Genomic DNA, 26,457 nt, shown 5'->3' with positions numbered 1-26,457 from the left:
GCTGTGTTTCTTCTGCTGCTTTTCTGCCCTAAAGCTTTTTGTATACTTCTGTGTAACCATAAAACTGGAATGCCCTTCCTCTTTCTCTGGCTAACCCCTACTCATCCATCAAGTATCAGCTCACTATCACTTGCTCAAGGAAGTCTTCCCTATTTTTCACCCACTTCTCCTTTGTACTACTTACCCAATTCGAATACAAACAGTCTAATTATTTAATAATATCGGTTTCCCCTGCTAGGGTGCAAGCTCTGTGTCATTCAGGATGGTATTTACCAATGCCTCCCTACCACCTAAGACTAGATCTGACTCACAGAAAGCAGTCAACATACATATATTAAAAACATCCCCAATAATTAAAAAAATCCGCATGTAATGAATCCTTACTGTAAACATAAAGTACAAACTGTTTTCTTGGAATTCCAAAATAACTCCAATATGTTTCATTTTGCTTTTAGACAGGAGTTATCCTTCATCCCTCTTTCCCCAGACGCCACGTCCAGTCTACCACCAAACCCTGCCACTTCTACCTCCAAGTCATATCTTTAGGATCTGAGCTCTAGTCCCCACCATCTTTGAATCTGATTACCTTATTGCTTTTGAACTGGTCTCTCTGTTCCACTCCCACCCTCCATGAACATCATCCACCTAGAAGAATGATTCCTTTAAATCACCAATCAAATAATGTCATTCTTCTGCTAAAATCCCTCCTATGGCTTTCCATAAGACCCACATTAATATCGGAACTTTTCACCATCACTTGTAAAGGTCTCCATGATCTGGCCCCCCTTCTTACTTCTCTATCACCCTACCAATCTTCTCAACTACCTCCACTGTGCTCTAGGCACTCTGGCCTCGGGGCCTTTGCTCTTGCTGTCCCTTCTGTGTGAAATGCTGTTCCCTCTGCTCTTGCCAGGATTAGCTCCTTGTCATTCAAATCTGGATTTAACCTTTCCCTACCCATTCAGTCACCACTTGGTATATCAAACGATCTGCATAGTCTACATCATTATTTGGTTTTTAAATGGTGTGCCCTCTCTTTCACGTAGAAGGTAAAGTTCCATGACAGCAGGAAGTTGGTTTGTCTTGTTATCTCCGGAGCCCAGGACAGAACGTGGTACATATTAAGTGCTTAGTAAGTATTTGTTGAAAGCTAAATGTGGTTAAAACGCAAAAACCCATGTTTCCTAATCGCTATTCCCAACTCTGCCTCCCAGTGACGCTAACCGACCTGAGAACCGCAGACTCCCTTGACAAGTAGCTTTCACTTAACTGCCGCGTGAACTGGGAGAAAGACCCGGCTGGGATGCAGAAACAGGCAAAGGGTTGTCAAGAGAGACGCTGAGTGATGAACCACTAGTCTCCCTCTAAACCGCAAACAAGAGTCCACGCCCCAAGGGGGCGGACAAGGAGAGAGCAGTAACCAGAGCCAGGGCACTGTACGGCCGCCTACCTGTCAGAGGAGTCCGCGTCGTCGAATTGCCCGGGTACCACCCGGCTCATGAGAAGCCGCCGGTAGTCCATGACTGGAGAGCGCCGCCGGAGGCCGCCGCTCTACGATGGAAAGGAACGGCTCAGACGGATGTACCCACGGCCGATCCAACGGCCTTGGCGTGGATCTCCGCCTTGCAAACCATTCAGAAGCCAACGGTGGCCGCCACGTGCGACGGGAAAACGGGACCAACAGATCCACCACCCTGCCACCCCAACCGGAAGCCCCTCAACGCCTCGCCCGGAAGTCTGACTTGAGCGGAAGTCCCGCCCCTGCGCCGAGCTGGGAGTCCGGAGCTCTCTGGATGGCGCGCTGTATAGGCCTGTGGATGTTCTGTGCTCTCAGGCAGGCGTGTTGAGTAGCCGGCCCGGCGAGGCCCCTGCTGGCCGTTTCTTCCCGGAGTTTTCGTTTCCGTACCCCACTGTGTGTTTACTGCAGCAGGAGGCGCCAGCTAGCCCACGAGCTGTTCGGCCTAGGGGGTCGTACCCTCCTAACTTCACCACTCTCTGGGAAGACAGACCCGAGGCCGCCCCCCGCCGCACCCACAGTGGGGTCGCTCGGGCCTCGCGGGCTGCACCTGTCCCTGCGGAGAGCCCCCGGCGCGGGCGGACGTCACACAGGGGCGTTCCAGCACTCCGGGAGCCCGATTGAGAGTTTGTGAGAGTCCTCGGTGGAGGAGGCTGGAAAGCGTTCTCCCTCCCACAAAACCCGGTGCAGAGGGAGGGAGCGCCAGTTCCGTAGCGTGGGTCCAAGAAACTATGGATCCTGGAAGTGAGCACACTTTTGTGTCTTAAAAAGTTTGGTGTCTCGTTTCGAGGTGAAAAATGGATGAGATAAGTGCTTTTTAAAAAGGTAAAGTTTGTCGTACAACTGAAAAAGCTTTTAAACAAAACTATAGTTTTTGCCAGTAACTCTCGTGACACCTCTTTTAACTCCTATCTTAAAACAGCTTTAGAATGTCTCTGGAACATCTATTCAAACATTTGATAAATACGTTAAAAATCTAACATAAACCTGTAAGGACAAATGGAAGATGGAAAAAATAGCCTAACTTTAAATTAAAAAGGTAAACTGGCAGATTGTGCAGTGCCACATGAGGGATGAACAAAGTTGTAGAAATGTAATCGGAAGTGCTGGGTTCACAAACAAGGAAACCAAGAAACAAGGCCTTTGCGCTTTTTTTGCATTGGGAAAACAAAGCAAGAATTTTTCAGATCTCACCACAATCCAGGCAGCATTATTTGAAAGACAAGGGAAAGGTGAGCATAAAGTTGGGCCTTTCACTGATCCTGACTAGTCTGCTTGACTTACTTTTTTATATTTTACCAAGTGATGACATAGGTTTGAAAACAACTAATTTTCAATAAACTATTCATTCAGAAATTCAGTAAAAGAATCCAGGCAGATGAGTAGTGACTGTACATTGAGAGAGCTTGATAGAAATAAGTCATTGGAATGCAGGTTTTATTCAATCAATATTTGCTGTGTAGACAGCACTGGTCCATTTGCAGTAGGGGATATTGGAAAGCCCTAAGTCTGCTCCTCTCAAGACATTTATGATCTGTAAATACAAACACTAGCACCCTTGAAACAGTGGTGAAGCTCTAAAACAGTAAACGAAATCACCAAGTGCTGAATTACAAGATGGAGATTTAGAGACTGAAGACATTGTAGGAATTTTGAAAATAGATGAATGGGTAGATGGGAAGGTTTTAGGAGAGAAGCACATGCCAGGGCGGATGACTGAAGCTTAATTTGTAAGGAACATTATCTGTCTGCAGGGAAATGAGCCTGATCTGAGTAGAGCAGGGGAGTACTGGGTAGGTAATGTCACTCCAGGCTATGGATGGCCTGGAAGGACAAGAAGAATTTATAGACTCAATGTGAGTGGCCATCCTTTCCACTCTCAGCTCTGGACAGGCCTGAGGAAGTCAGGAGAATATGGACCAGTGTGGCAACGCGGGATGGAAAGAAAGCACAGGTTACTGAAAGACTTTTTTTTTTTTTTTTTTTTTTTGAGCCAGAGTCTTGCTCTGTCACCCAGGCTGGAGTGCAGTGGGGCCTTCTCGGCTCACTGCAAGCTCCGCCTCCGGGGTTCACGCCATTCTCCTCCCTCAGCCTCCCGAGTAGCTGGGACTACAGGCGCCCGCCACCACGCCCAGCTAATTTTTTTTTTTTTTTTTGTATTTTTAGTAGAGATGGGGTTTCACCGTGTTAGCCAGGATGATCTTGATCTCCTGACCTCGTGATCCGCCCGCGTCGGCCTCCCAAAGTGCTGGGATTACAGGCGTGAGCCACCGCGCCCGGCCCTGAAAGACATTTTTAAAGGAGACATGGATGGGACTTGGTATCTGAATAGCCATGCATGATGAGGTAGAGGGATGCCAAGACAAGTCCAGTTTTCAAACACATGTACCTGAGGGAATAGGCGCAGTATAGGAAAGTGAGGAGGGAAAACTGAGTTACAATGCTGGGTTTGACTTGGTAGTGAGGTGTTCAAGTGGAAGGTATCAAGTAAATAAAAATCCAGGATTTTGTGGAAACTAATAGGTCTCTGATAACATTCTGTAAATATCCTTTGATTAAATAACATAGCGATCCCTTTACTTCTAGGTCCAAAGCCTTCTAGGGAGTTATTGGATAGTAGCCAATACTGTTTGTTTTTCTCCAAATCAGTATTTACTACCATACCAAATTACGGTATACTCAGACTAAAATTTTTAATTTTTCTAATAACTTGACAATTGACATTTCAAATAAGGGCAGTGAACTTTGCTACTTTCTTAATGAGAAGAGGGATAGGGAAAAAACTTTTTGTTTGTACCTACTAATAGACACAATTTTTTTTTTTAAAGAAGCCTTCCATTGTTCAACAGTTATGAACAAGGACTATCAAAAATTTTGGTCATCACCTTCAGATCCTGTACATTTTGAAGTGGATACTTCTCATGAAAAAGTAGAAAGCATGTCAGAATCGGATACCATGAATGTCAGCAATCTTTCTCAAGGTGTAACGCTTTCAGATTCTCCAATCTGTATGGAAACCACCAGTACCACTTGTGACTTGCCTCAGGTGTGCATTGCTTATAAGTTCCAAGAGGCTCAGATGTATTCAGAATTCACATTGTCTTCCATATGAAAATTTCTTCAAAAATATAAGGAACAATAAAACAATATTCAGTGGACACATAAAGGAGGGGAATACAGGGTCTGCTTTTCCCAGTTTCACTAGCGTAAGATACATTTTGACCAGCCTGGGCAACATGGTGAGACCCCATCTCTGCTAAAAATATAAAAATTAGCCAGGCATGGAAGCGAGCACCTGTAATCCCAGCTACTGTGGAGGCTGAGACAGGTGAATCACTTGAACCTGGGAAGTAGAGGTTACAGGGAGCCAAGATCGAGCCACTGCACTCCAGCCTATGCGAGAGAGCAAGGTACATTTTTACACACAGTGTTAAAACTGATCCTTTCTAGCCTCATGAAGTCCCAGGAGTGCAGCCAGGGGACGTGACCAATTCAGTCAGAGGCAGGACAAGAGCCCCAGGAACCTGACTTCTACTCTAATGCATCTTCCACTTAATCAGTATGCAAATGATTCAGTTGTCATTCGTAATGACATTGACAGCACCCTGCATGTAAATGACAACTTTCCTGTCTTCATGAAAATGCCTACCTCCCTTTATTAAAAAATAAAAGATTGTAATGTCCCAATATCTTCATGAGTGTTGTGCTAAACATTTGATAGTCAGTGACATCTGATTCCACTAAATAGGAATTTATAAAAATACATCACAGATATATGCCTGTTTTATATATTTTCAGTGTTAAAAGACTGGAATAACAACCATCTTAATGCTGTTTAGACTAGATTTAATAAACATCAAATAATTATCAATACATAAATATGCTATCACGTATCCCTAAGTTTATAGTCACATGATTTGACTTACCAAAAAACCAAAATATTAAAATAGCAAGCTATTTGTTACATTGTTGTTTAATATTGGGACTCTGTCAGCATAGTTTTACTAAAAGGGAGCCAAGTATATGCTGGGGAAAGATACTAGAAAGCACGTTTTACCTGTGTAATGAAATATTCTAATAGCAGAATTAGGCAATGTGCAAATACCTTTAGAAAAAGCTTGTGATGTTTGCTTGAAGTATTAATGCCTTTTTTATTAATACAGAATGAAATAAAGAATTTTGAAAGGGAAAATGAGTATGAATCCACACTTTGTGAAGATGCTTATGGCACACTAGACAATTTGTTAAATGGTAAGTATCTACTTGTTAGCAATATGCAAAAGAGAGAAACTTTTTTTTGTGTTCCGTGATAATAACAATAGCCAGGTTTTGTGCTAAGCACTTTATATACATCATAACACTTAATCCACAAAAAATCTTATTGAAATGAGGATTTTAAAAAATTGAAGTAAGGGCTGTTTTTATCTTCATTTTACAGATAAGGAAAATAAGGCTCAGAGAGTAACTTGCCCAGGATTGTGTAGCTTTAAATGAATGAGCCGTGATCAAGTCTCAGACTCAGACACAAAAATTTTCTACTATACAAATATCTTTAAATATGTATTGAGGTTGGGTGTGGTGGATCATATCTATAATACCAGTGCTTTGGAAGGCCAAGGCGGGAGGATTGCTTGAGCCAGGAAGTCCAAGGCTGTTATGAGCTATGATCATGTCACTGCACTCCAGTGGGCAACAGAAGGAGAACCTGCCTCTTAAAAAAAAAGAGGGGCCAGGCATGGTGGCTCACACCTGTAATCCCAGCACTTTGGGAGGCCGAGGCAAGTGGATCACCTGAGGTTGGGAGTTCAAGACCAGCCTGACCAACATGGAGAAACCCCGTCTCTACTAAAAATACAAAACGAGCCGAGTGTGGTGGTGCATGCCTGTAATCCCAGCTACTTGGGAGGCTTAGGCGGGAGACTCCCTTGAACCCAGGAGGTGGAGGTTGTGGTGAGCCGAGATCGCGCCATTGCGCTCCAGCCTGGGCAACAAGAGCGAAACTCTATCTCAAAAAAAACCAAAACAAACAAAAAACACCAGGTACAGTGGCTCACACCTGTAATCCCAGCTCTTTGGGAGGCCAAGGCAGAAGGATGGCTTGAGTCTACTAGTTTGAGATCAGATTGGGCAACATGACGAAACCCCGTCTCTACTAAAAATACAAAAAATTAGCCAGGCGTCGTGGTCCGCTTTGGAGGCCTGGGTGGGAGAATTACCTGAGCGCGGGAGGCTGAGACTGCAGTGAGCTGAGATCACGCCACTGCACTGCAGCATGGGCAACCACAGTGAGACCTTGTCTCAAAAAAAAAAAAGAGAGCTGTGTGTTGATGTAACCCCAAATCTGTTATTCTAATCCTAAATTGATAGATGAAAGCTATTTAGGATTTAATCATATAATGAGATACATTGATCATGTTTTTGGTTTTGTTTTTGAAATGGATCTCACTATGCTGCCCAGGCTGGTCTCAAATTCCTGGGCTCAAGTGAGTCTCCTGCCTCGGTGCCCCAAAGTGTTGGGATTACAGATATGAGCCACCACACCAGGCCCTACATTGATCATGTTTATTAAAGTAAATCTAAATGCTGTATACAAATGTCTTTATTTTTAATACTTGTAAATAATACTAAAATGAAAAGATTCGACAAGGCTTATTGAAATTATGGAATTTAATACATGCAGGTGTAAGAAAAATAAGAGCTGCCGAGGCAGGCGGATCACGAGGTCAGGAGATCGAGACCATCCTGGCTAACGTGGTGAAACTCCGTCTCTACTAAAAATACAAAAAATTAGCAGGGCATGATGGCGGGCGCCTGTAGTCCCAGCTACTCAGGAGGCTGAGGCAGGAGAATGGCATGAACCCGGGAGGCGGAGCTTGCAGTGAGCCGAGATGGCGCCACTGCACTCCAGCCTGAGTGACAATAAGTGCTATAAGGATTAGAAAGGAAGAGAAGTAATTATCATTATTTGCAAATATGTACTTTTCTACATAGAAAAGTCATAAGCACCTACAGATGAGCTATTAAAACTAATAAGAAAGTTTAGAAGAAAGCTAGATATAAAATTAATATTAAAAAACCAATAGCATTCAATGTACTAGCAACAACAAATGTAAAACAGTAATTCTTAAAAACTTACTATTATCAGTAGCAGCACAAACTAAGGTACCTAAGAATAAATCTAACAAAAAGTGTAAGATTTCCATTAAAAAACATTATAAAACTTTCCTGGAGGCCATAAAAAATAATTAAATGTTTCATGTTCAGATTGTAAAGATGTCAGTTTTCCTGAAGTCTATTGATTAATGCAACTTCATGTATCCTACCTTAATCCTAACATCCCCATTCAGAAGTGAAAAAGTTAAAAAAAAATACCCAATACAATTTTGAAAAAGAAGATGTGGAGACTTACCCTGCTAGATAACAAGAGTTATTAGTTATAGTAATTATAACAATGTATTATAGGCAGAAGGGTAACAAACCAGTAGGATAAATAAAAGACAAAGTCCAAAAGTAGATCCATTTATATATGAGGACACCTGGTATTTGATAGAGGTGTCATTATAAACCAGTGGGGGAGTTCATTTCGTTGTGCTGGAACAGTTGGCTCTCTCAATGTAGGAAATGATTAGAACCTTACCTCACACCAAATACAAAATAAAGTCCACGTGGGTAAAGGCCTATATGTGAACTGCAAAGTTCTAACTTATAAAAGAAGTGTAGAAAATGCTGTATTAGGCTGTTTTCACACTGCCATAAAGAACTACCTGAGACTGGGTAATGTATAAAGAAAAGAGGTTTAATTGGATCACAGTTCCACACGGCTGGGGAGGCCTCAGGAAACAGAATCACGGCAGAAGACAAACAGGAAGCAAGGCACATCTTAAATGACGACAGGAGGGGCAGAGGAACCGCCAAACACTTTGAAACCATCAGATCTTGTGAGAACTCACTATCGCAAGAACAGCATGGGGAAAACCGTTCCCATGGTTTAATTGTCTCCCACCAGGTCCCTCCCTCAATAAGTGGGGATTACAATTGGAGATGAGATTTGGGTGGGAACACAGAGCCAAACCATATCAAATGCCTTTGTGACAACAGAAAAGATTTCTTTTTCTTTTTTTTTTTTGAGATGGAATCTCGCTCTGTCACCCAGGCTGGAGTGCAGTGGAGCGATCTCGGCTCACTGCAACCTCTGCCTTCCAGGTTCAAACTATTCTCCTGCCTCAGCCTCCTGAGTAATGAGACTACAGCCACCTGCCACTATGTACGGCTAATGTTTTTGTATTTTTGTAGAAACAGGGTTTCACCATGTTGGCCAGGCTGGTCTTGAACCTCTGACTTTGTGATCTGCCAGCTTCAGCCTCCCAAAGTGCTGGGATTACAGGCATGAGCCACCACGCCCAGGCTAAGATTTCTTAAGACATGAGAAATGCAGGGCTGGGCATGGTAGCTCATGCCTGTAATCTCAGCACTTTGGGAGGCCGAGGCAAGCAGATCAGGAGGTCAGGAGTTCGAACCCAGCCTGGCCAATATGGTGAAACCCCACCTCTACTAAAAATACAAAAATTAGCTGGGCATAGTGGCGCGTGCCTGTAGTCCTAGCTACTCAGGAGGCTGACGCAGGAGAATCACCTGAATCCGGGAGGCAAAGGTTGCAGTGAGCCGAGATCACGCCACTGACTCCAGCCTGGGTGACAGAGTGAGACTCCGTCTCAAAAAAAAGACAGGAGAAATGCAATCCATAATCGATGCATTGACTACATTAAGAAAACGTCTGTATGGCCAAAGTATAATAAAGTAAAAAGCATGGACTGAAGATACATGCAATATGTATAATTGACAAAGATTTGGTATCTAAAATAACGAACTACAAGTCACTTAGAAAAAGGCACATAATGGCTGGGCATGGTGGCTCACGCCTGTAATCCCAGCACTTCGGAAGACCGAGATGGGCAGATCACGAGATCAGGAGATTGAGACAATCCTGGCTAACACGGTGAAACCCCATCTCTACTAAAAATACAAAAATTAGCCAGGTGTGATGGTGGGCGCCTGTAGTCCCAGCTACTTGGGAGAATGGCGTGAACCCAGGAGGCAGAGCTTGCAGTGAGCCGAGATTGCGCCACTGCACTCCAGCCTGGGGGACATAGTGAGACTCCGTCTCCAAAAAAAAAAAAAAAAAAAGAAAAGAAAGGAAAAGAAAAAGGCACATAATTCAGGCTGGGTACAGTGGCTCACACTTGTAATCCCAGCACTTTGGGAGGCTGAGGTGGGCAGATCACATGAGGTCAGGAGTTCAAGACCAGCCTGGCCAACATGGTGGAATCCCATCTCTACTAAAAATACAAAAATTAGCCAGGCATAGTGGTGCATGCTTGTAATCCCAGCTACTTGGGAGGCTGAGGCATGAGAATCGCTTGAACCCAGGAGGTGGAGGTTGCAATGAGCCGAGATCGTGCCACAGCACTCCTGCCTGGGTGACAGAGACTCTGTCTCAAAAAAAAAAAAAAGGCACGTAATAGAAAAACAGGCAAAGTATATGTATTAGTAGTTTGCTAGGGCTGCCATAACAAAACACCACAAACTGGGTAGTGTAAACAACGGAAATTCATTTTCTCATTCTGAGAGGCTGGCAGTCCAAGATCAAGGTGCCAGCGCGGTCGCTTTCTCCTGAAGCCTCCCTCCCTGGCTTGCAGATGGCCAGCTTCTTGCAGTGTCTCACATGGCCTTTTGTCTTTGTGTACGCCTCGCTGCTGTCTCTTCCTCTTCTTATAAGGACACCAGTCATACTGGATTAGGGCCTACTCTTGTGACCTCTTTTAAGCTCAATTACTTTTTTAAAGGCCCTGTCTACAAATAAGAGTCATATTTTAAGGTACTAGGGGTTTGAGCTTCAGCATATGAATTTTGGGGGCACACAATTGAGCCCATAACAGTATACAACAAGCAGACCACAGAAAAAGAAACCTGTAAGACCATTAAATACATGAAAGGATGTACATTAAGAAGGTCACAGTAACATACCATTTCATACATATGAATTTGACATGTTTTGGAGGGATGTGTAGAGCAAAGGAACCCTGGGGCTACTGGTAGAACCATAAATTGGTACAAACACTTTGGAGAGTAATTTTGCAATATCTAGTAAAGTTGAAGATATGTATTTTCTATAATCCAGCAATTTCACTTCTAGGTGTATCCCCAGAGCCTAGCCAAAAATTTTTACATTGGCATAGAAGGAAACATGTTCACTGCAGTGCTGTTTTTAAGGGCAAAATTAGAAGCAACTTAAATAGCCAACAAAAAAGGAATGAAGTGTAATCTTTCAGTAAAATGAACTACATATATATGTATTTATATGGCTAAGCCTCAGAAGCAAAATTTTGTGTGAAATAAAGACTTTTTTTTTTTTTTTGAGACGGAGTCTTGCACTGTCACCCTGGCTGGAGTGCAGTGGCATGATCTCGGCTCACTACAACCTCCGCCTCCCAGGTTCAAGTGGTTCTCCTGCCTGAGCCTCCCGAGTAGCTGGGATTACAGGTGTGCACCACCACGCCCCACTAAATTTTGTATTTTTAGTAGAGATGGGGTTTCACCATGTTGACCAGGCTGGTCTCGAATTCCTGACCTCAGGTGATCCACCCACCTCAGCCTCCCAAAGTGCTAGGATTACAGGTGTAAACCACTGCATCCAAGACTTTTATATGGCTATAAATAGAGTGAGATGCTATTTATGTAAAATATAAAAGCACATAAAACAATACTATACATTAATCATTCACCTAAAGTGTTGCAGGGTATTTTGGAGTTTGAGGGAAACAGTGACACTGGACATCTATCAGACCCCCACAATCTGTTAGCTGTAGTTTTCACTATAAACCCATACTATAGTCCTTCCTATGATGTCTTATTTGTAAAGGTAGGTTTTTGGAGGTTGCTATAATAAAAAGCAAGTCCTGTGTGAAAATCATTGTAGAATAGGAAGTGAGAGTGGTAGTCTCCAATCTGATTCCACGGTTTGAGGTGCTGTACGGTGCCTAACAGTGTACATCCAAGTAGTAAAGTGTGGTTGTTTAAGAATAAAATCTTATATTTTTCTTTTAGTTTATGTGTGTTTTCAAACAGCTAATAACTTAGGACAAATACTAGTTTGAACTTAATTATTTACTAAATGGAACTTAAGTACTCCTTTTGGTCCAGAGGTACTGTGAAAAAAAGTACTGAGACATTAAGGGTGTCAGAAAATGAGGAAATCTGAGAACTTTATTCTTTGGGAAGATTATGTTGATTTTATTATTTAAGATACATAAATCAGTAGTAAAAGTACAATGGGAATGGGAAAAATGAATACATATGAGCTTCAGTACACTGGTTATCTCTGGGGAGGAGGAAAGTTAGATAAAAGGGATCATTAATTTGTAACATTTTGTTTTCTTATTTGCTCCTGATTTTAAAAAAACATTACGTCTGCATAATTTGTCATATTGAAAAATAGTATAGCATAGCATTTAGAAGTAGTAGTGTAGAATCTCAGCAGCACTGCTTAGCAGCTCTGTGACCTTGGACGAGTGACTTTAACATCTCTTACACTTCAGTTTCCTTATCTGTAAAATAGGGATCATAACAGTACTGACATCATGGGATTTTTGTGAGATTAAGCAAGTTTATATGTGTTTTCTATTATACTATCCTTGTCCTTTTGGAACATTGTATAATTTAAAACATCTTAAAATTACAGTACAACAAAAGAATTTTGAAGTTATCTTGAAATTTATTGTAATTGTATTTGACCAGAATTACATATAACACACTTTTTCCTAGCAGTCATTTGGGGAGTTCTTTCCCCCATGTAAAAAGTTTTGTTTTGTTTGCTAGCACAAAACCATGCTAAAATTCACACAGTAAATAAGGTTGAAATAATATATAATTTTTAAGTGGCTACAGCGGTTTATTTGATAAATATAACTGTTACCATCCAAGTTCATGGCCTACTCGTTTTTATTTCCTTCTTTCTCTTTCTTATGAGATAACAACATTGAAAATTACTCAAAGAATGTACTAATTCAGCCAGTTGACACCATCAGCATATCTTCCTTGAGACAATTTGAAACCGTTTGCAAATTTCACTGGGTAGAAGCATTTGATGATGAAATGACAGAGAAGCCAGAATTTCAAAGTCAAGTGTATAATTATGCAAAAGACAACAATATAAAGCAAGACTCATTTAAGGAAGAAAATCCAATGGAAACTAGTGTTTCTGCAAATACAGACCAACTTGGTAACGAGTATTTTAGACAGCCTCCTCCTAGAAGCCCACCTCTAATCCACTGCAGTGGAGAGACGCTGAAATTTACAGAAAAGTCACTGGCTAAAAGTATTGCCAAGGAATCTGCCCTCAACCCTAGCCAACCTCCAAGCTTCTTATATAAGGAAAGTGTACACAATCATATTGTAAAACCATTTGATAAAGAGAATAGTTCTAACCTAGTTCATCTGAGAGTTAATTATAAAGCAGAGGAGGTACGATTGTGATGGTCAGTAAAGCCTGTGGAGTATTAAAGGATGCATTTAAAAAATTATATATATATATATAATCTGAGACTTTTCCAAGTAGTGTTAAATCACCCAGTTAGCATGAGGGACTTTGCTTCTCTGGGGAAAATGCATTCTGAGATCTTAGTCAATTCAGAAATAAATTTTTCTAGTAAAATCAAGTCCATACTTGAGGATTAGCTCTACCAAATGGTAATTTCTCTAAGGATCAGGACTGTCTTACTCACCCTCTTATGCCCCACAGCGTCTATATGGTTCCTTGAATATAATAAGCTTTTTTTACTATAATTTTTTTTTCACCACAAACAAGTTTATTAGAGAAGTAAAGAAACGCCGGGCGCGGTGGCTCACGCCTTTAATCCTAGCACTTTGGGAGGCCGAGATGGGTGGATCACGAGGTCAGGAGATCGAGATCATCCTGGCTAACATGGTGAAACCCCATCTCTACTAAAAATACAAAAAATTAGCCGGGCGTGGTGGCGGGCGCCTGTAGTCCCAGCTACTCGGGAGGCTGAGGCGGGAGAATGGCGTGAACCCGGGAGGCGGAGCTTGCAGTGAGCCGAGATTGCGCCACTGCACTCCAGCCTGGACAACAGAACGACACTCCGTCTCAAAAAAAAAAAAAAAAAAAGAGAAGTAAAGAAACAAAAGAATGGCTACTGTGTAGACAGAGCAGTCTGAATATAATATTTTAAATTTGTTGAATCAAAATGGCTGGAAGTAGCAGAGTTTACAGTGATGGAAAGGTTAAGAAGAGGAAGGAGTGCAGAGGCACTAATTCATTTTTCAAGAAAAACAAGATTTCTCTGTCATATTGGACTTCTATTGACAAGCAAAAAATACTAATTTTTCTACTAAAGTGAAAATATTAGTTTATCGTTTGGTTTATTGATTCCGAGCAGACATGTAGTATCCTAAGAGCACTGAAGATACCGACAGTATATATTCTGTGTACTTTCTGAACAAAAAAATTAAAAATACTAGGAATTGGTATGGGAAAATAGGTAAAATTCAAGAATAGTATAGGTAATACCTTTTCTCTTTTTTTGTTGTTTTGTTTTGTTTTTGATACGGAGTCTCACTCTGTTGCCCAGGCTGGAGTGCAGTGGCATGATCTTGGCTCACCGCAACCTCTGCTTCCTGGATTCAAGCGACTGTCCTGCTGCAGCCTCCTGAATAGCTGGGATTACAGGCGTGTGCCACCACACCTGGCTAATTTTTTTTGTATTTTTAGTAGAGAAGGGTTTTCATCATGTTGGTCAGGCTGGTCTTGAACTGCTGACTTCAAATGATCCACCCGCCTTGGCCTCCCGAAGTGCTGGGATTACAGGTGTGAGCTACCACACCTGGCCAATAATACGTTTTCAATGTGAGTTTGATGGGAAACACTATGACTATAATGTCTTATTTACAAGTATGAGCATTTTCATTTTTTTGAAAGTAGATGACAGCATTTAAAAGAACTTTATTTGTCCATGTTGATTTCTGGAAAACAACATTTAAAAAATCAGCTTAAATAGGGTTTCGCAAGATTGTTCTTTCCTCTTTCCATTGCATTTAGCCATTTTTCATTCAGTCAATAGATACTTTTAGGCATCTATTACATGCCAGGTCTGTACTACATATTAGGTAATGGTTAGAAAATAGACAAAAAGATGTACTTGTTGTCCTCATGAAGACAACATCCTACTAGAGGAGGTAGTCATTCATCAAATAATCACACAAATAAATGTGAACTTGCAACTATAATAAGATCAATAAGTTAGGTGAATAAAGTTACATATAAAGTATATGTAGAACATGTTATATAAAGTTTCTATTGATGCTATGATGCTATATAAAGTTACATATAAACTTGCAACTATCATAAGTGCTGCACATGTAAGTAGGATGGGCATCTATGATAAGGATACTACCCTGATCAGGGAGTCTGGGGAAGGCATCCCTGAAGAAATGATCATTGAGCTGAGCTCTAAAGGATGGGTAGGAGTTAATTAGGCAGGTATGGTAGGAGAGCTTTCCATACAGAAGGAATAACGTCTGCAAACCCTGTGGCCACAGGAAGCATGGTACCTACTAGGACCTGAAGGAAGCCCTGAGTCCAGGAAGATAAGAGTTGGAGGAAGGAGGAGGGGTATAGCAGATGAAGACAGAGAGGTGGTATGGGTCAGATACTGCTTTAGTTCATTTCATACTGCTGCAACTATATCACAGACTGGGCAATTTATAATGAATAAAAATTTATCTGGCTCATGGTTCTGGAGGCTAGGTCCATGGTGCTAGCATCACGCGAGGGTCTCTGTGCTGTCATTTCATGGTGGGAGGTGAAGGGGCAAAAGAGGGTGAGATCGAGGGAGCAAGTGGAGGCCAAACTAACTTTTATTTATTTATTTATTTATTTTGAGATGGATTCTCGCTCGTGTCGCTCAGGCTGGAGTGCAGTGGCACCATCTTGGCTCACTGCAACCTCCGCCTCCTGGGTTCAAGCAATTCTCCTGCTTCACCCTTCTGAGTAGCTGGGATTACAGGTGTGTGTGCCACCACGCCCAGCTAATTATTTGTATTTTTAGTAGAGACGGGGTTTCACAGTGTTAGCCAGGATGGTCTCAATCTCCTGACCTTGTGATCCGCCTGCCTCGGCCTCCCAAAGTGCTGGGATTACAGGTGTGAGCCACCGCTCCCAGCCCCCAAACTCACTTTTGTAACAAATCCACTTGTGATAACTAACACACTCCTGCGATAACAACATTTAGTCACTTTTATTCACCTCTTACTAGGCCCCGTCTTCCAACACTGTTGCATTGGGGATTAAGCTTCCGGCACATGAACTTTAGGGGATGCATTTAAAGCATAGCAGATATCAAGAGCAAGGTATTAGGACCTTATAGGTCTTAGTAATGATAGTTGTCTTTATCCCAGAACAATGAAAAACCATTAAGATACAAGGTTCTGCAGAAGGATGAGCCAAAAAAGCAAAATACAGAAGTCCTTGTCTCTAAATTCCAGAGAATTATACAGCACACCACTACAGATACCTTTTACTGGGTTTTTATTTATTTATTTTTTGTAGATACAAGGTGTGTTGCTCTGTTACTCAGATTGGAGAGCAGTGTGATCATTGGCCCACAGGAAATCCTCCTGCCTCAGCTTCCCAAGGAGCTAGGACTACAGGCACGTGCCACCACGCCTGACTGATTTTTAAAATATTTTTTTGTAGAGATAGGGTCTCACTATGTTACCCAAGCTGGTCTCGAACTCCTGGTCTCAAGGAATCCTCTCACCTTGGGCTCCCAAAGTGTTGGGATTACAGGTATGAGCCACTGTGCCTGGCCTGGGTTTTGTTTTTGTTTTTTGTTTGTTTGTTTTTTGTTTTTTTGAGACAGAGTCTCGCTCTGTCACCCAGGCTGGAGTGCAGTGGCGCAATCTCGGCTCACTGCAGCCTCTGCCTCCAGGGTTCAAGCAATTCTCCTGCCTCAGCCTCCTGAGTAGCCGGGACTACAGGAGCACACCGCCACACCCAGCTAATTTTTGTATTTTTAGTAGAGATGGGGTTTCACCATGTTGGCCAGGATGGTCTTGATCTCCTGACCTGGTGATCTGCCCGCCTCAGCATCCCAAAGTACTGGGATTACAAGCATGAGCCACTGCATCCGGCCCTGAGTATTTAATGTCATATTCATTTCACCATTTCTTACAATTTACTGTCTTTTTAAATTTTTATTTGTTTATTTTATTATTATTACTTTTTGAGACAGAGTCTCGCTCTGTCGCCCAGCCTGGAGTGCAGTGGTGTAATCTCAGCTCACTGCAACTTCCGCCTCCTGCATTCAAGTGATTCTGCTGCCTCACTCAGCTTCCCGAGTAGCTGGGATTATAAGCATGTGCCACCACGCCTGGCTAATTTTTGTATTTTGGGCAGAGATGGGGTTTTATCATGTTGGTCAGGCCGGTCTCAAACTCCTGACCTCAGGTGATCCACCCACCTCGGCCTCCCAAAGTGCTGGGATTACAGGCATGAGCTACCTCGCCCAGCCTACTGTCTTTTTATAACCTCCTCGAAACCTGTATCGGCAGCATAAAGTCAATCATGAGACATGTTCTTCTGCCATTCTAATGTTCCTGAGAGTCACAGAATAATGAGATAATGGTCTAAATGTGGAACAGAAAATATTCAAAAGAGAAGAGACCTTTCCTACCTAAAAATCCAAACTTTTGGCCCAGTAATAACATGTTAAAGAAAAAAAAGAGAGCAACCTTGCAGTCTGTAAGGTAATTGACACATTTATTTGTCTGAATTCATTTGAAGTCAAAGCATCTTATATGTGTTCAGAGAAGTTTGCATAATAGAAAATGGTAAGAGGATGAAAGTTTAATTTTCCTTTTGTCAAAGTAAATGGGATGTATATCTGTCATATACCTACTGCCTGTGCCCTGCTGTCTGTTAGGTGCTGTACATTTAGCAATTAATACATAGGTATTAACTTTTGTTAATAGGCATTATTATTGGAAGTAGACACTATTGTTACTTTATAGCGGAAGAAGCCAAATAGGGGATCTACTAATAGAATTCAAGGCCAGCCCTATCTGACTTGAAAGTTCATGATCTTTCTACTCGTTCACACTTACTTTGTTTACTATAATTTACAGACTGCAGTTCCTTCAAAAGAAATACAGAATTATGGGGAGATTCCTGAGATGTCAGTCAGTTATGAAAAGGAAGTCACAGCAGAGGGTGTGGAGAGGCCAGAAATTATCTCAAGTTGGTCTTCGGCAGGCATTTCCTGGAGGAGCGAATCATGTCGGGAGAACTGTGAGATGCCTGACCGGGAGCAAAGTGCTGAAAGCTTACAACCTGTTCAAGAGGACATGGCTTTAAATGAAGTCTTGCAGAAATTAAAACATACTAACAGAAAGCAGGAAGCGCGAATCCAAGAACTCCAGTGTAGTAACCTGTATTTAGAGAAGAGGGTTAAAGAACTACAGATGAAGATTACCAAACAGCAAGTGTTCATTGATGTCATCAATAAGCTAAAGGAGAATGTTGAAGAATTAATTGAAGACAAATACAAAATAATCCTAGAGAAGAATGATACTAAAAAGACATTGCAGAATTTGGAAGAGGTTTTAGCTAACACCCAAAAACATCTTCAGGAATCCAGGAATGACAAGGAAATGTTACAGCTTCAATTTAAGAAGATCAAGGCTAATTATATGCGTTTACAGGAAAGGTACATGACTGAAATGCAACAAAAAAATAAATCTGTAAGTCAGTATTTAGAGATGGACAAAACCTTAAGCAAGAAAGAAGAAGAGGTAGAGAGACTACAACAACTCAAAAAAGAACTGGAAAAGGCCACAGCTTCTGCTTTGGACTTGTTGAAACGGGAAAAAGAGACCCAAGAACAAGAGTTCTTGTCTTTACAGGAGGAATTCCAGAAACGTGAAAAGGAAAACCTGGAAGAAAGACAGAAACTGAAATCTAGACTTGAGAAATTGCTCACTCAAGTTAGAAATTTGCAATTTATGTCTGAAAATGAAAGAACGAAGAATATAAAACTTCAGCAGCAAATCAACGAAGTAAAAAATGAGAATGCAAAACTTAAACAGCAGGTTGCAAGGAGTAAAGAGCAAAATTATGTCCCTAAATTTGAGACAGCTCAGTTAAAGGATCAATTAGAGGAAGTCTTGAAGTCAGATATTACCAAGGTATTGATACACATTCTAAATCTCTAATGTGGAATTTCAAGAGTTTCTAGTGGTCTGGTGATGCATATTTAGACATGGCACTTATATTTGTTTGCAGAAAGAATTATTAAAGAAAGAAACAGATCTCAGCATTTTGGGAGGCTGAGGCAGGAGGATCTCTTGAGGCTAGGAGTTTGACACCAGCCTGCACAACATAGTGAGACCCCATCTCTACAAAACATTTTTTAAATCAGCCAATCTGTCATGCATGGTGGTGTGCGCCTATAGTCCTATCTATTCGGGAGGGTGAGATGGGGGAATTGCTTGAGCTCAGGAGCTTGAAGCTGCAGTGAACTATGACTGTGACAGTGCACTCCAGCTTGAGTGACAGAGCAAGATTCTGTCTCAAAAAAAGAAAAACGAAAATCAGATATGGAAAGGAAAATACACCACAGGTTTGGAGAAGTTTCTTTTGGTTCATGAACATTCAAAGAACAGCTATTCCTGCCTTCTTGTGGTTATTTTGGTAGAGGTGGCAGTTAACCTGGGAATTTTGTGGGTACTCATTGCCAGTCATCAAAAGCATCTTCCAGCAGTTACTTTTTTTTTTTTTTTTTTTTTTTTTGAGACAGTATTGCTCTGTCACCCAGGCTGGAGTGCAGTGACACGATCTTGGCTCACTGCAACCTCTGCCTCCCAGGTTCAAGTGATTCTCCTGCCTCAGCCTCCCAAGTAACTGGGATTACAGGCATGCGCCACCATGCCCAGCTAATTTTGTATTTTTAGTAGAGATGGGGTTTCACCATGTTGGCCAGGCTGGTCTCGAATTCATGACCTCAAGTGATCCACCTGCCTCAGCCTTCCAAAGTGCTGGAATTACAGGTGTGAGCCACCGCGCCCAACCCCAGGGTTCCTTTGAGAAAAGATTTTCTAAGTCATCTCTCAATTCTATTCATCAACAAAACAAAATAATACAATTGTATGTTTGATTTACAAGGCAAAACAAACCTGTATGATATACTAGTTTTATACATTTAAGAACAGCATCAGAACCATATCAATATGTTTGAAGAAGCTGTAATCTTTTATTATATGTAGTTCAAAAGGCTTTTTTGGCAGCCAAGAACCTGGAAACACATTCTGGAAGTGATAATTTTCAGAAGACAGAGGACATCTATTTCAGTTGTGTAGGCCTGCCTTAAAGTATGTATAGTAAAATCTTATTAACTGATTACTTAGAAAAAAGGCTAATATGAACTAGAAAAATGTGTAAGTTTATTTTTTGTATTTGTTTTATTTATTTATTTATTAAGACGGAGTCTCGCTCTGTTGCCCAGTCTGGAGTGCAGTGGTGTGATCTCCTCTCACTGCAACCTCTGCCTCCCGGGTTCAAGCGATTCTCCTGCCTCAGCCTCCCGAGTAGCTGGGATTATAGGCACACACCACCATGCCCAGCTAATTTTTTTGTATTTTCAGTAGAGACAGTGTTTCACCATGTTGGCCAGCCTGGTCTCGAACTCCCAATCTCAGGTGATCCACCTTCCTTGGCCTCCCAAAGTGCTGGGATTACAAGTGTGAGCCACTGCACCTGGATGTGTTTATATTTGTTTTAATAACTTGAACTGAGCTGATGTTACCTTAAGATGTCCTTAGTGGACCCTCTTTTATGAATCTGTAATCATTTTAAGTATTCTTTACAAGTAAATGATTTTACTGTTTTTAAGGATTCTTAGGAAAATATTCTTTTCCTAAATTAAAAAAAAATCTAAGATCTAAGAAAAAAGGATTATCTAAGCCAGTGATTTTCAAACTTGAACATTCTTCAAAATTCCCTAAAACGCTTGTTAAAACACAGATTGCTGGCCCTATCCTAGAGTTTCTGATTCAGTAATTCTGGTGTGGGGCCTGAGAACGTGCATTTCCAGCAAGATCCCAGTTGTTGTTGATGCTGCTGGTCCTGGGACCACACTTTGAGAACCACTGACCTAAGCCACCTTAACTTGAGCTCCTAACCAAATCATGACGAATTTTAAATTGGTAAGCTCTGAATGAATTAGTTTAATTGTACACATTTAGCACAGTATATAATTTTCTTCAAGTTCCTTATTTTATATTTTGATTAATCAATTTCTCTAACACTCTGAATTCATACTTACTCTGCTTATGGTTTTGCTTTTCATGAATTCTAGTTCTGTTTTCTCCAAGTATGGTTTGGGAGTATCTGTGAAGTCAAAAGTATTTTTATAGTAATATTAAGACATTATTGCCTTTTTTACTCTCATTTTTCACAAGTGTGCAGTGGAGTTTTCCAGAAGCTACATGATGTGTGATGATGTAATTGCTCTCATGGCTGATGGAATGTGTGATGCAAATATGAGAATCCAGCTATCTTCAATTAAGCCAGCATTAAAAATATTTGCAAAAAATGAAAGCAGTGCCATTCTTTTCACAAATTTTTTGTTCTGAAAAATGTGATAATTGTTTTTTTAAAAAATTATTATTGGTTTGGCACAGTGGTTCACACTTGCAATACCAGCACTTGGGAGGCTAAAGCAAGAACATTGCTTGAGTCCAGTAGTTCAAGACCAGCCTGGGCAACATGGTGAGACCCCCATCTCTACAAAAAATTTGAAAAATTAGCCGAGTGTGGTGGCCTGCACCTGTGGTTTCAGCTACTGGGGAGACTGCGGTGGGAGGATTGTGTGAGCCTAGGCATTTGAGGCTGCAGTGAGCCAGGTTCACACTACTGCACTCCAGCGTGTGTGACAGAGTGAGACCCTGGCTCAAAAATAAATAAATAAATAAATTGTTATTTATGCTTCTACATAATGGAGTTATTGCTACTTTAAAAGAATTGGTAAACAAATATTTTAAAATATTCTCAGTTTTAATTTCTGAAGGGATCCTAAGATGAAAAAGTTTGAGAACTATCGCCCAAGGTTTTTAAGAGTGGCATTTTATCCAGCATTTTACTTAAAAGATATTTCAGGTTCTTCATCATTATTTTGACAAATCTGAATTATGTGCACGTAGGATACAAAAACGACACAGTCTAATCTGCTCCCGGATTGCTCACTTTGTGAAGAAGAGAGCCTGAATCCTGCAGATATAAAAAGAGCTTCTCAGCTGGCCTCCAAAATGCACAGTCTTCTGGTTCTGATGGTGGGACTTCTCACGTGCCAGGTAATAAAACATAGATATTTTAGTAGGGGAGGAATAAATACTGGGGTTGGACTAAAAGAGACGCAATAAAAGGAATTAAGTTGTGGAAGAAGAAAATGAAGAATTGAAGATAAAATACAGACCCCTAAGCCATCCATCCAGCCCTTCTTCGCCCCATGTCTTCTTTCTGCTTATCTTTCTTGAACACCTAATCCTCACAAGTGTACAGATAGATAAGATGTAATAAGATAAAAAGAACCCTCTATTAAGTACTTCCTACATTTCAGCGATGCCCTCCCAGATCAGTAGTCTTATGCTCTGGTCAGTCTGCGCCTAGTGATTAGTGACTGTTAACATTAATGAGCTGTTTGCCCAATCTAAAATGCCATGTTTGGTTAGGAGTAGGGGAAGGGCAGTGTAGAGTTGTGTACATTAGTAGAATGAAAAGTGAAGTTGCTGTCAGATGAGTTCAGATGCTGGCTTATCATTTCCTAGCTGTGTAACTTGACCAAGTAACCTAACCTCCATTTCAGTTTCCTTATCTTTAAGATGGGAAAACGATGCTCTGTCCTGGGAGCTTATAAGCACTGCATTTAATGAAAAAAACAATTAAGGGACATGCACGGCCAGGTGCGGTGGCTCACGCCTGTAATCCCAGCAATTTGGGAGGCCGAGGCAGGCAGATCACCTGAGGCCAGGAGTTCGAGACCAGCCTGGCCAACATAGTGAAACCCCATCTCTACTAAAAATACAAAAATTAGCTGGGCGTGGTGGCAGGTGCCTATAATCCCGTCTACTTGGGAGGCTGAGGCAGGAAAATCGCTTGAACCTGGGGGGAGAGGTTGCAGTGAGCAGAGATCGCACCACTGCACTCCAGCCTAGGCGAAAGAGCAAAACTCTATCTCAAAAAAAAAAAAAAAAATTAAAATTAAAAAAATGAAGTCTTTCTGTACTAACCCTTTATTAGATGCCTTCTGATAAGTAATTGAGGAATGGAGTTCAATATGATTTTACCTCTTTTGATTTGCTTACTTATTGAAAGATTTGTTTTTGTTTCATATGCATAGTTTTGGCCTCATTTTAGCTTTAGTAAAAACTTTTTCATCTAGCTTCTGAAACTCTTACCCTTAGGACATCACCAATTCTGATGCTGAACATTTCAAAGAGAGTGAGAAGGTTAGTGATATAATGCTGCAAAAACTGAAGAGCCTCCATCTTAAAAAGAAAAATTTAGATAAAGAGGTACTATATTTATTCTTCATCTAAAAATTGTATTATTTTTAGTGAAAAAATAGTTAAAAGGTAGTGAAGAAGTAACTCTTAAAGTTGGAATCATTTTAAAAATTATTTTGGGGGACCAGATTAGTTTTACTGTGCCCCTCACTAAAGAGATAAAATGTCCCAACATTTGACTTGTTTTATTGTCTGTCTGTATGGGAAAATCTCATTCACCTACAAAAAATTTAGTATGATAAATTTTTTCATTTTTGCACGGCACTACTGATTCCTGAAGGGTTGTTTATTTTGACTTTCCTATAGTGATTTCAAACTTCATCCTTTGGAATAATAGAAACATTGAAAACAATTTTATTTCTCACGTGGGTAAAGGACGAGGGCAGAGGTTCTTGGATTGTCTTTAGTTACTCTTTCCTTTAATTTTTTTTTTTTTTTTTTTTTTGAGACAGAGTCTTGCTCTGTTGCTCAGGCTGGAGTGCAGTGGCATGATCTTGGCTCACTGCAGCCTCCACTTCCCGGGTTCCAGTGATTCTCCTGCCTCAGCCTCCCAAGTAGCTGGGATTACAGGCGTGTGCTGCCATGTCCAGCTAATTTTTTGTATTTTTAGTAGAGACAGGACTTCACCATGTTGACCAGGCCGAATTTAATGAAATGCAGCCATTGAACTCCTGACCTCAGGTGATCCACCTGCCTTGGCCTCCTAAAGTGCTAGGATTACGGGCGTGAGCCACCGCACCCGGCCTCAAGTACTCTTTTCTAGGTGTGGTAGTATAGAGATTGAAGGATAAAGTGAAGAGAATTAAATAAGGAAGGTGATAACAGGATGTCAAATTGTACCATTTTGAATCTGAGGGGAATGCAGACATGACAATTTTATCTGGCTAAAGGAATCAAAACGTATTCAAACCTGGAATCTTGGATTATAACAAATTCATTCTGTAACACTTATCTGAACTGATGTGTTGCGGGTATCCTGAAGAATCTCTCTGCCTCCTAGCCAGCCTGTAGAGGACAGGACCAAAGTATGAGCACAGTCATGCAGAGAAACGACTGGCCTCTACTCCTCTAAACAGCTTTCAAAAATAAGCCCAACTGAGGTTGTTACAAAAATACAATTTCAGGCTGGGCACAGTTGCTCATGCCTGTAATCCCAGCATTTTGGGAGGCTGAGGAAGGTGGATGGCCTGAGCCCAGGAGTTTGAGACCAGCCTGGGAAACATGGGGAAACTCCGTCTCTACAAAAAATAAAATTAGCCAGGCGTGGTGGCACACACCTGTATCCCAGCTATTCCGGAGGCTGAGGTGCGAGGGTCACCTGAGCCCAGAAAGGTCGAAGCTGTGGTGAGGCAAGTCTCAAAACCCTGTCTCAAAACAAACAAACAATAACAACAAAAAGAAAAAAAATCCCCAAAATATTTCTTTCAGATATTTATGTTCTTTTGGTTAATTTCTTCTGTGTAATTACTGAAGTATTGACAGGTGATATGATGTCTGCAGTTTGATTCAGTGAAGGGGGATAGAGGGAAGAGGGAAGTGATTGAGGATATAATGACATTGACCATTAGCTGTTAATTATTGAAGCTGAATGATAGTTACATGGGGTTCATTAAAGTTTTTTCTCCATTTTAAATATTGGAAAATGTTTGCAATAAAGAATAAAAAATATTTTGTGCACCACACTTCACTAACCAGTTTGAATATTGGATATTAAGATGATGATTATACTGAAGGAATAAATAAGAAATGATTATAAATTACACCCAGATTTGGCTAATTTTTTTCTTTAAGGAAAAATTTTAATAGCCTGATTGTAACAACAATCGTATGTTAGGATAACTCCTTGGAGACCCCAAGACCACCCCCAGGTTTGATGATTGAGCTGAAGGACTGTGAGTCGTCCTCACAGCTATGACTTACCACAGCAAAGGATACAATGCAAAATCAGCCGAGGGAAAGGTACAGGGGCATCGTCTAGAGGAAGCAAAACTCAGGCTTCCAAGAGTCCTCATGGAGTCACATGGGATGCGTTTCATTCCCCCAGCAGTGAGTTGCAACTACTGGTGTGGAAGTGTCATCTACCAGCGAGGCTTCTTAGAGACCCGGTGCCCCAGGTTTTTATCAGGAGCTGTTCACATAAGCACCCTCTGCCTAGTGCGTACCAAAATTCCAGACCCCTGGAAGGAAAGTAGATGCTCAGCTTAAGTCCCATGCTTTGGGCAAGTAGGTTAAGCACCATAAGCCATTTACATCAGAGAGTGGTGGAAAACTTCCTGCAGTCCAACTTTCCAAATGCCAGTCATGGGGCAGCCTTGCCAGCAGGCCTCTCTAAGCCTAGCAGTCTTGGACCTGCTGTGTGAATTCTTTTCCTCACAAGAGCTATAAAAACATATTTTTTATATGTTTTTTGAAGACTGTTACACTGCATGGTTTGATTTTTTTTTTTTTTTTTTTGAGACAGAGTCTCGCTCTGTCGCCCAGGCTGGAGTGCAGTGGCACCATCTCGGCTCACTGCAACCTCCGCCTCCCAGGTTCAAGCAATTCTCCTGCCTGAGTCTCCTGAGTGGCTGGGATTACAGGTGCCAGCCACCATGCCCGGCTAATTTTGGTATTTTTAGTAGAGACAGGGTTTCACCATATTAATCAGGCTGGTCTTGAACTCCTGACCTCAGGTGATCCACCGGCCTCAGCATTCCAAAGTGCTGGGATTATAGGCATGAGCCACTATGCCTGGCCCGGTTTGATTATTTTATTATAAATATTAGAGTATAGTTGTATTTTTTCTCTAAAATACGGAATGTTTTCCTTTTCTTAGCTACTGAAACATAAAGATAGAATCACAACCTTTAGAGAGTTAATTGCTAAGGAAAAAGCATTTCAAGATCATGCTATTAAGGTGAGCTTAATATTTACTATGTACTATCTTTAACATAAAAATATACAATTTCAGGTATTTATGTTCTTTTGGTAAATTTGTTGAAGTCCTTCTAGTTCTAAGTTCTGCACTTTTATTATTCCAGCCACTGATAATCTCTTTGATTTTTAAACTAATAAAGTATTTATTGTCAGGTATTCCAAGGAGTATGAAATGATTGAAAGTAAGAACAAATATATTTAATCTCAGGTCATAGACTGTGATTCAGATGAAGCCAAGAGTATCAGAGATGTACCTACCTTTCTGGGAGCCAAACTGGATAAGTACCACAGTCTAAATGAGGAGCTTGATTTCTTGGTAAGAAAGACCTTTTCTTACCTTGCTATTATTTTTGTACACAACATTATTTTACTAGCAAGTTTAAGAAGTTATC

General features: G+C 41.1%; 2 protein-coding genes across 3 annotated transcripts in view; one reads left to right on the top strand and one right to left on the bottom strand.

Annotated features, from left to right (window-relative positions):
- Nucleotides 1-2,187, bottom strand: part of RIOK1 (RIO kinase 1) — a 28,441-nt gene extending 26,254 nt beyond the window's left edge. The window contains exon 1 of one of the 2 annotated variants that reach the window (XM_054492784.2): nt 1,451-2,187. In XM_054492784.2, the coding sequence (XP_054348759.1) occupies nt 1,451-1,521 (71 nt within the window). In that variant the 5' untranslated portion in view covers nt 1,522-2,187. The remainder of the gene's footprint in view (nt 1-1,450) is intronic. The other variant, XM_054492783.2, reaches the window with a different exon arrangement.
- A 40-nt stretch (nt 2,188-2,227) lies between these two features.
- Nucleotides 2,228-26,457, top strand: part of CAGE1 (cancer antigen 1) — a 62,545-nt gene continuing 38,315 nt past the window's right edge. Inside the window, exons 1-9 of the mRNA XM_054492786.2 lie at nt 2,228-2,748; nt 4,345-4,562; nt 5,680-5,767; nt 12,543-12,952; nt 17,717-18,775; nt 21,788-21,937; nt 23,048-23,158; nt 25,965-26,045; nt 26,274-26,381. Coding sequence (XP_054348761.2) covers nt 2,583-2,748; nt 4,345-4,562; nt 5,680-5,767; nt 12,543-12,952; nt 17,717-18,775; nt 21,788-21,937; nt 23,048-23,158; nt 25,965-26,045; nt 26,274-26,381 — 2,391 coding nt within the window. The 5' untranslated portion in view covers nt 2,228-2,582. The remainder of the gene's footprint in view (nt 2,749-4,344; nt 4,563-5,679; nt 5,768-12,542; nt 12,953-17,716; nt 18,776-21,787; nt 21,938-23,047; nt 23,159-25,964; nt 26,046-26,273; nt 26,382-26,457) is intronic.

This window comes from Pongo pygmaeus, chromosome 5 (assembly GCF_028885625.2).
Source record: "Pongo pygmaeus isolate AG05252 chromosome 5, NHGRI_mPonPyg2-v2.0_pri, whole genome shotgun sequence".
In the NCBI taxonomy this organism is placed as follows: domain Eukaryota; kingdom Metazoa; phylum Chordata; class Mammalia; order Primates; family Hominidae; genus Pongo; species Pongo pygmaeus.
The sequence above is the reverse complement of the archived record's forward strand: the minus strand, read 5'-3'. Positions and strand labels throughout refer to the sequence as shown.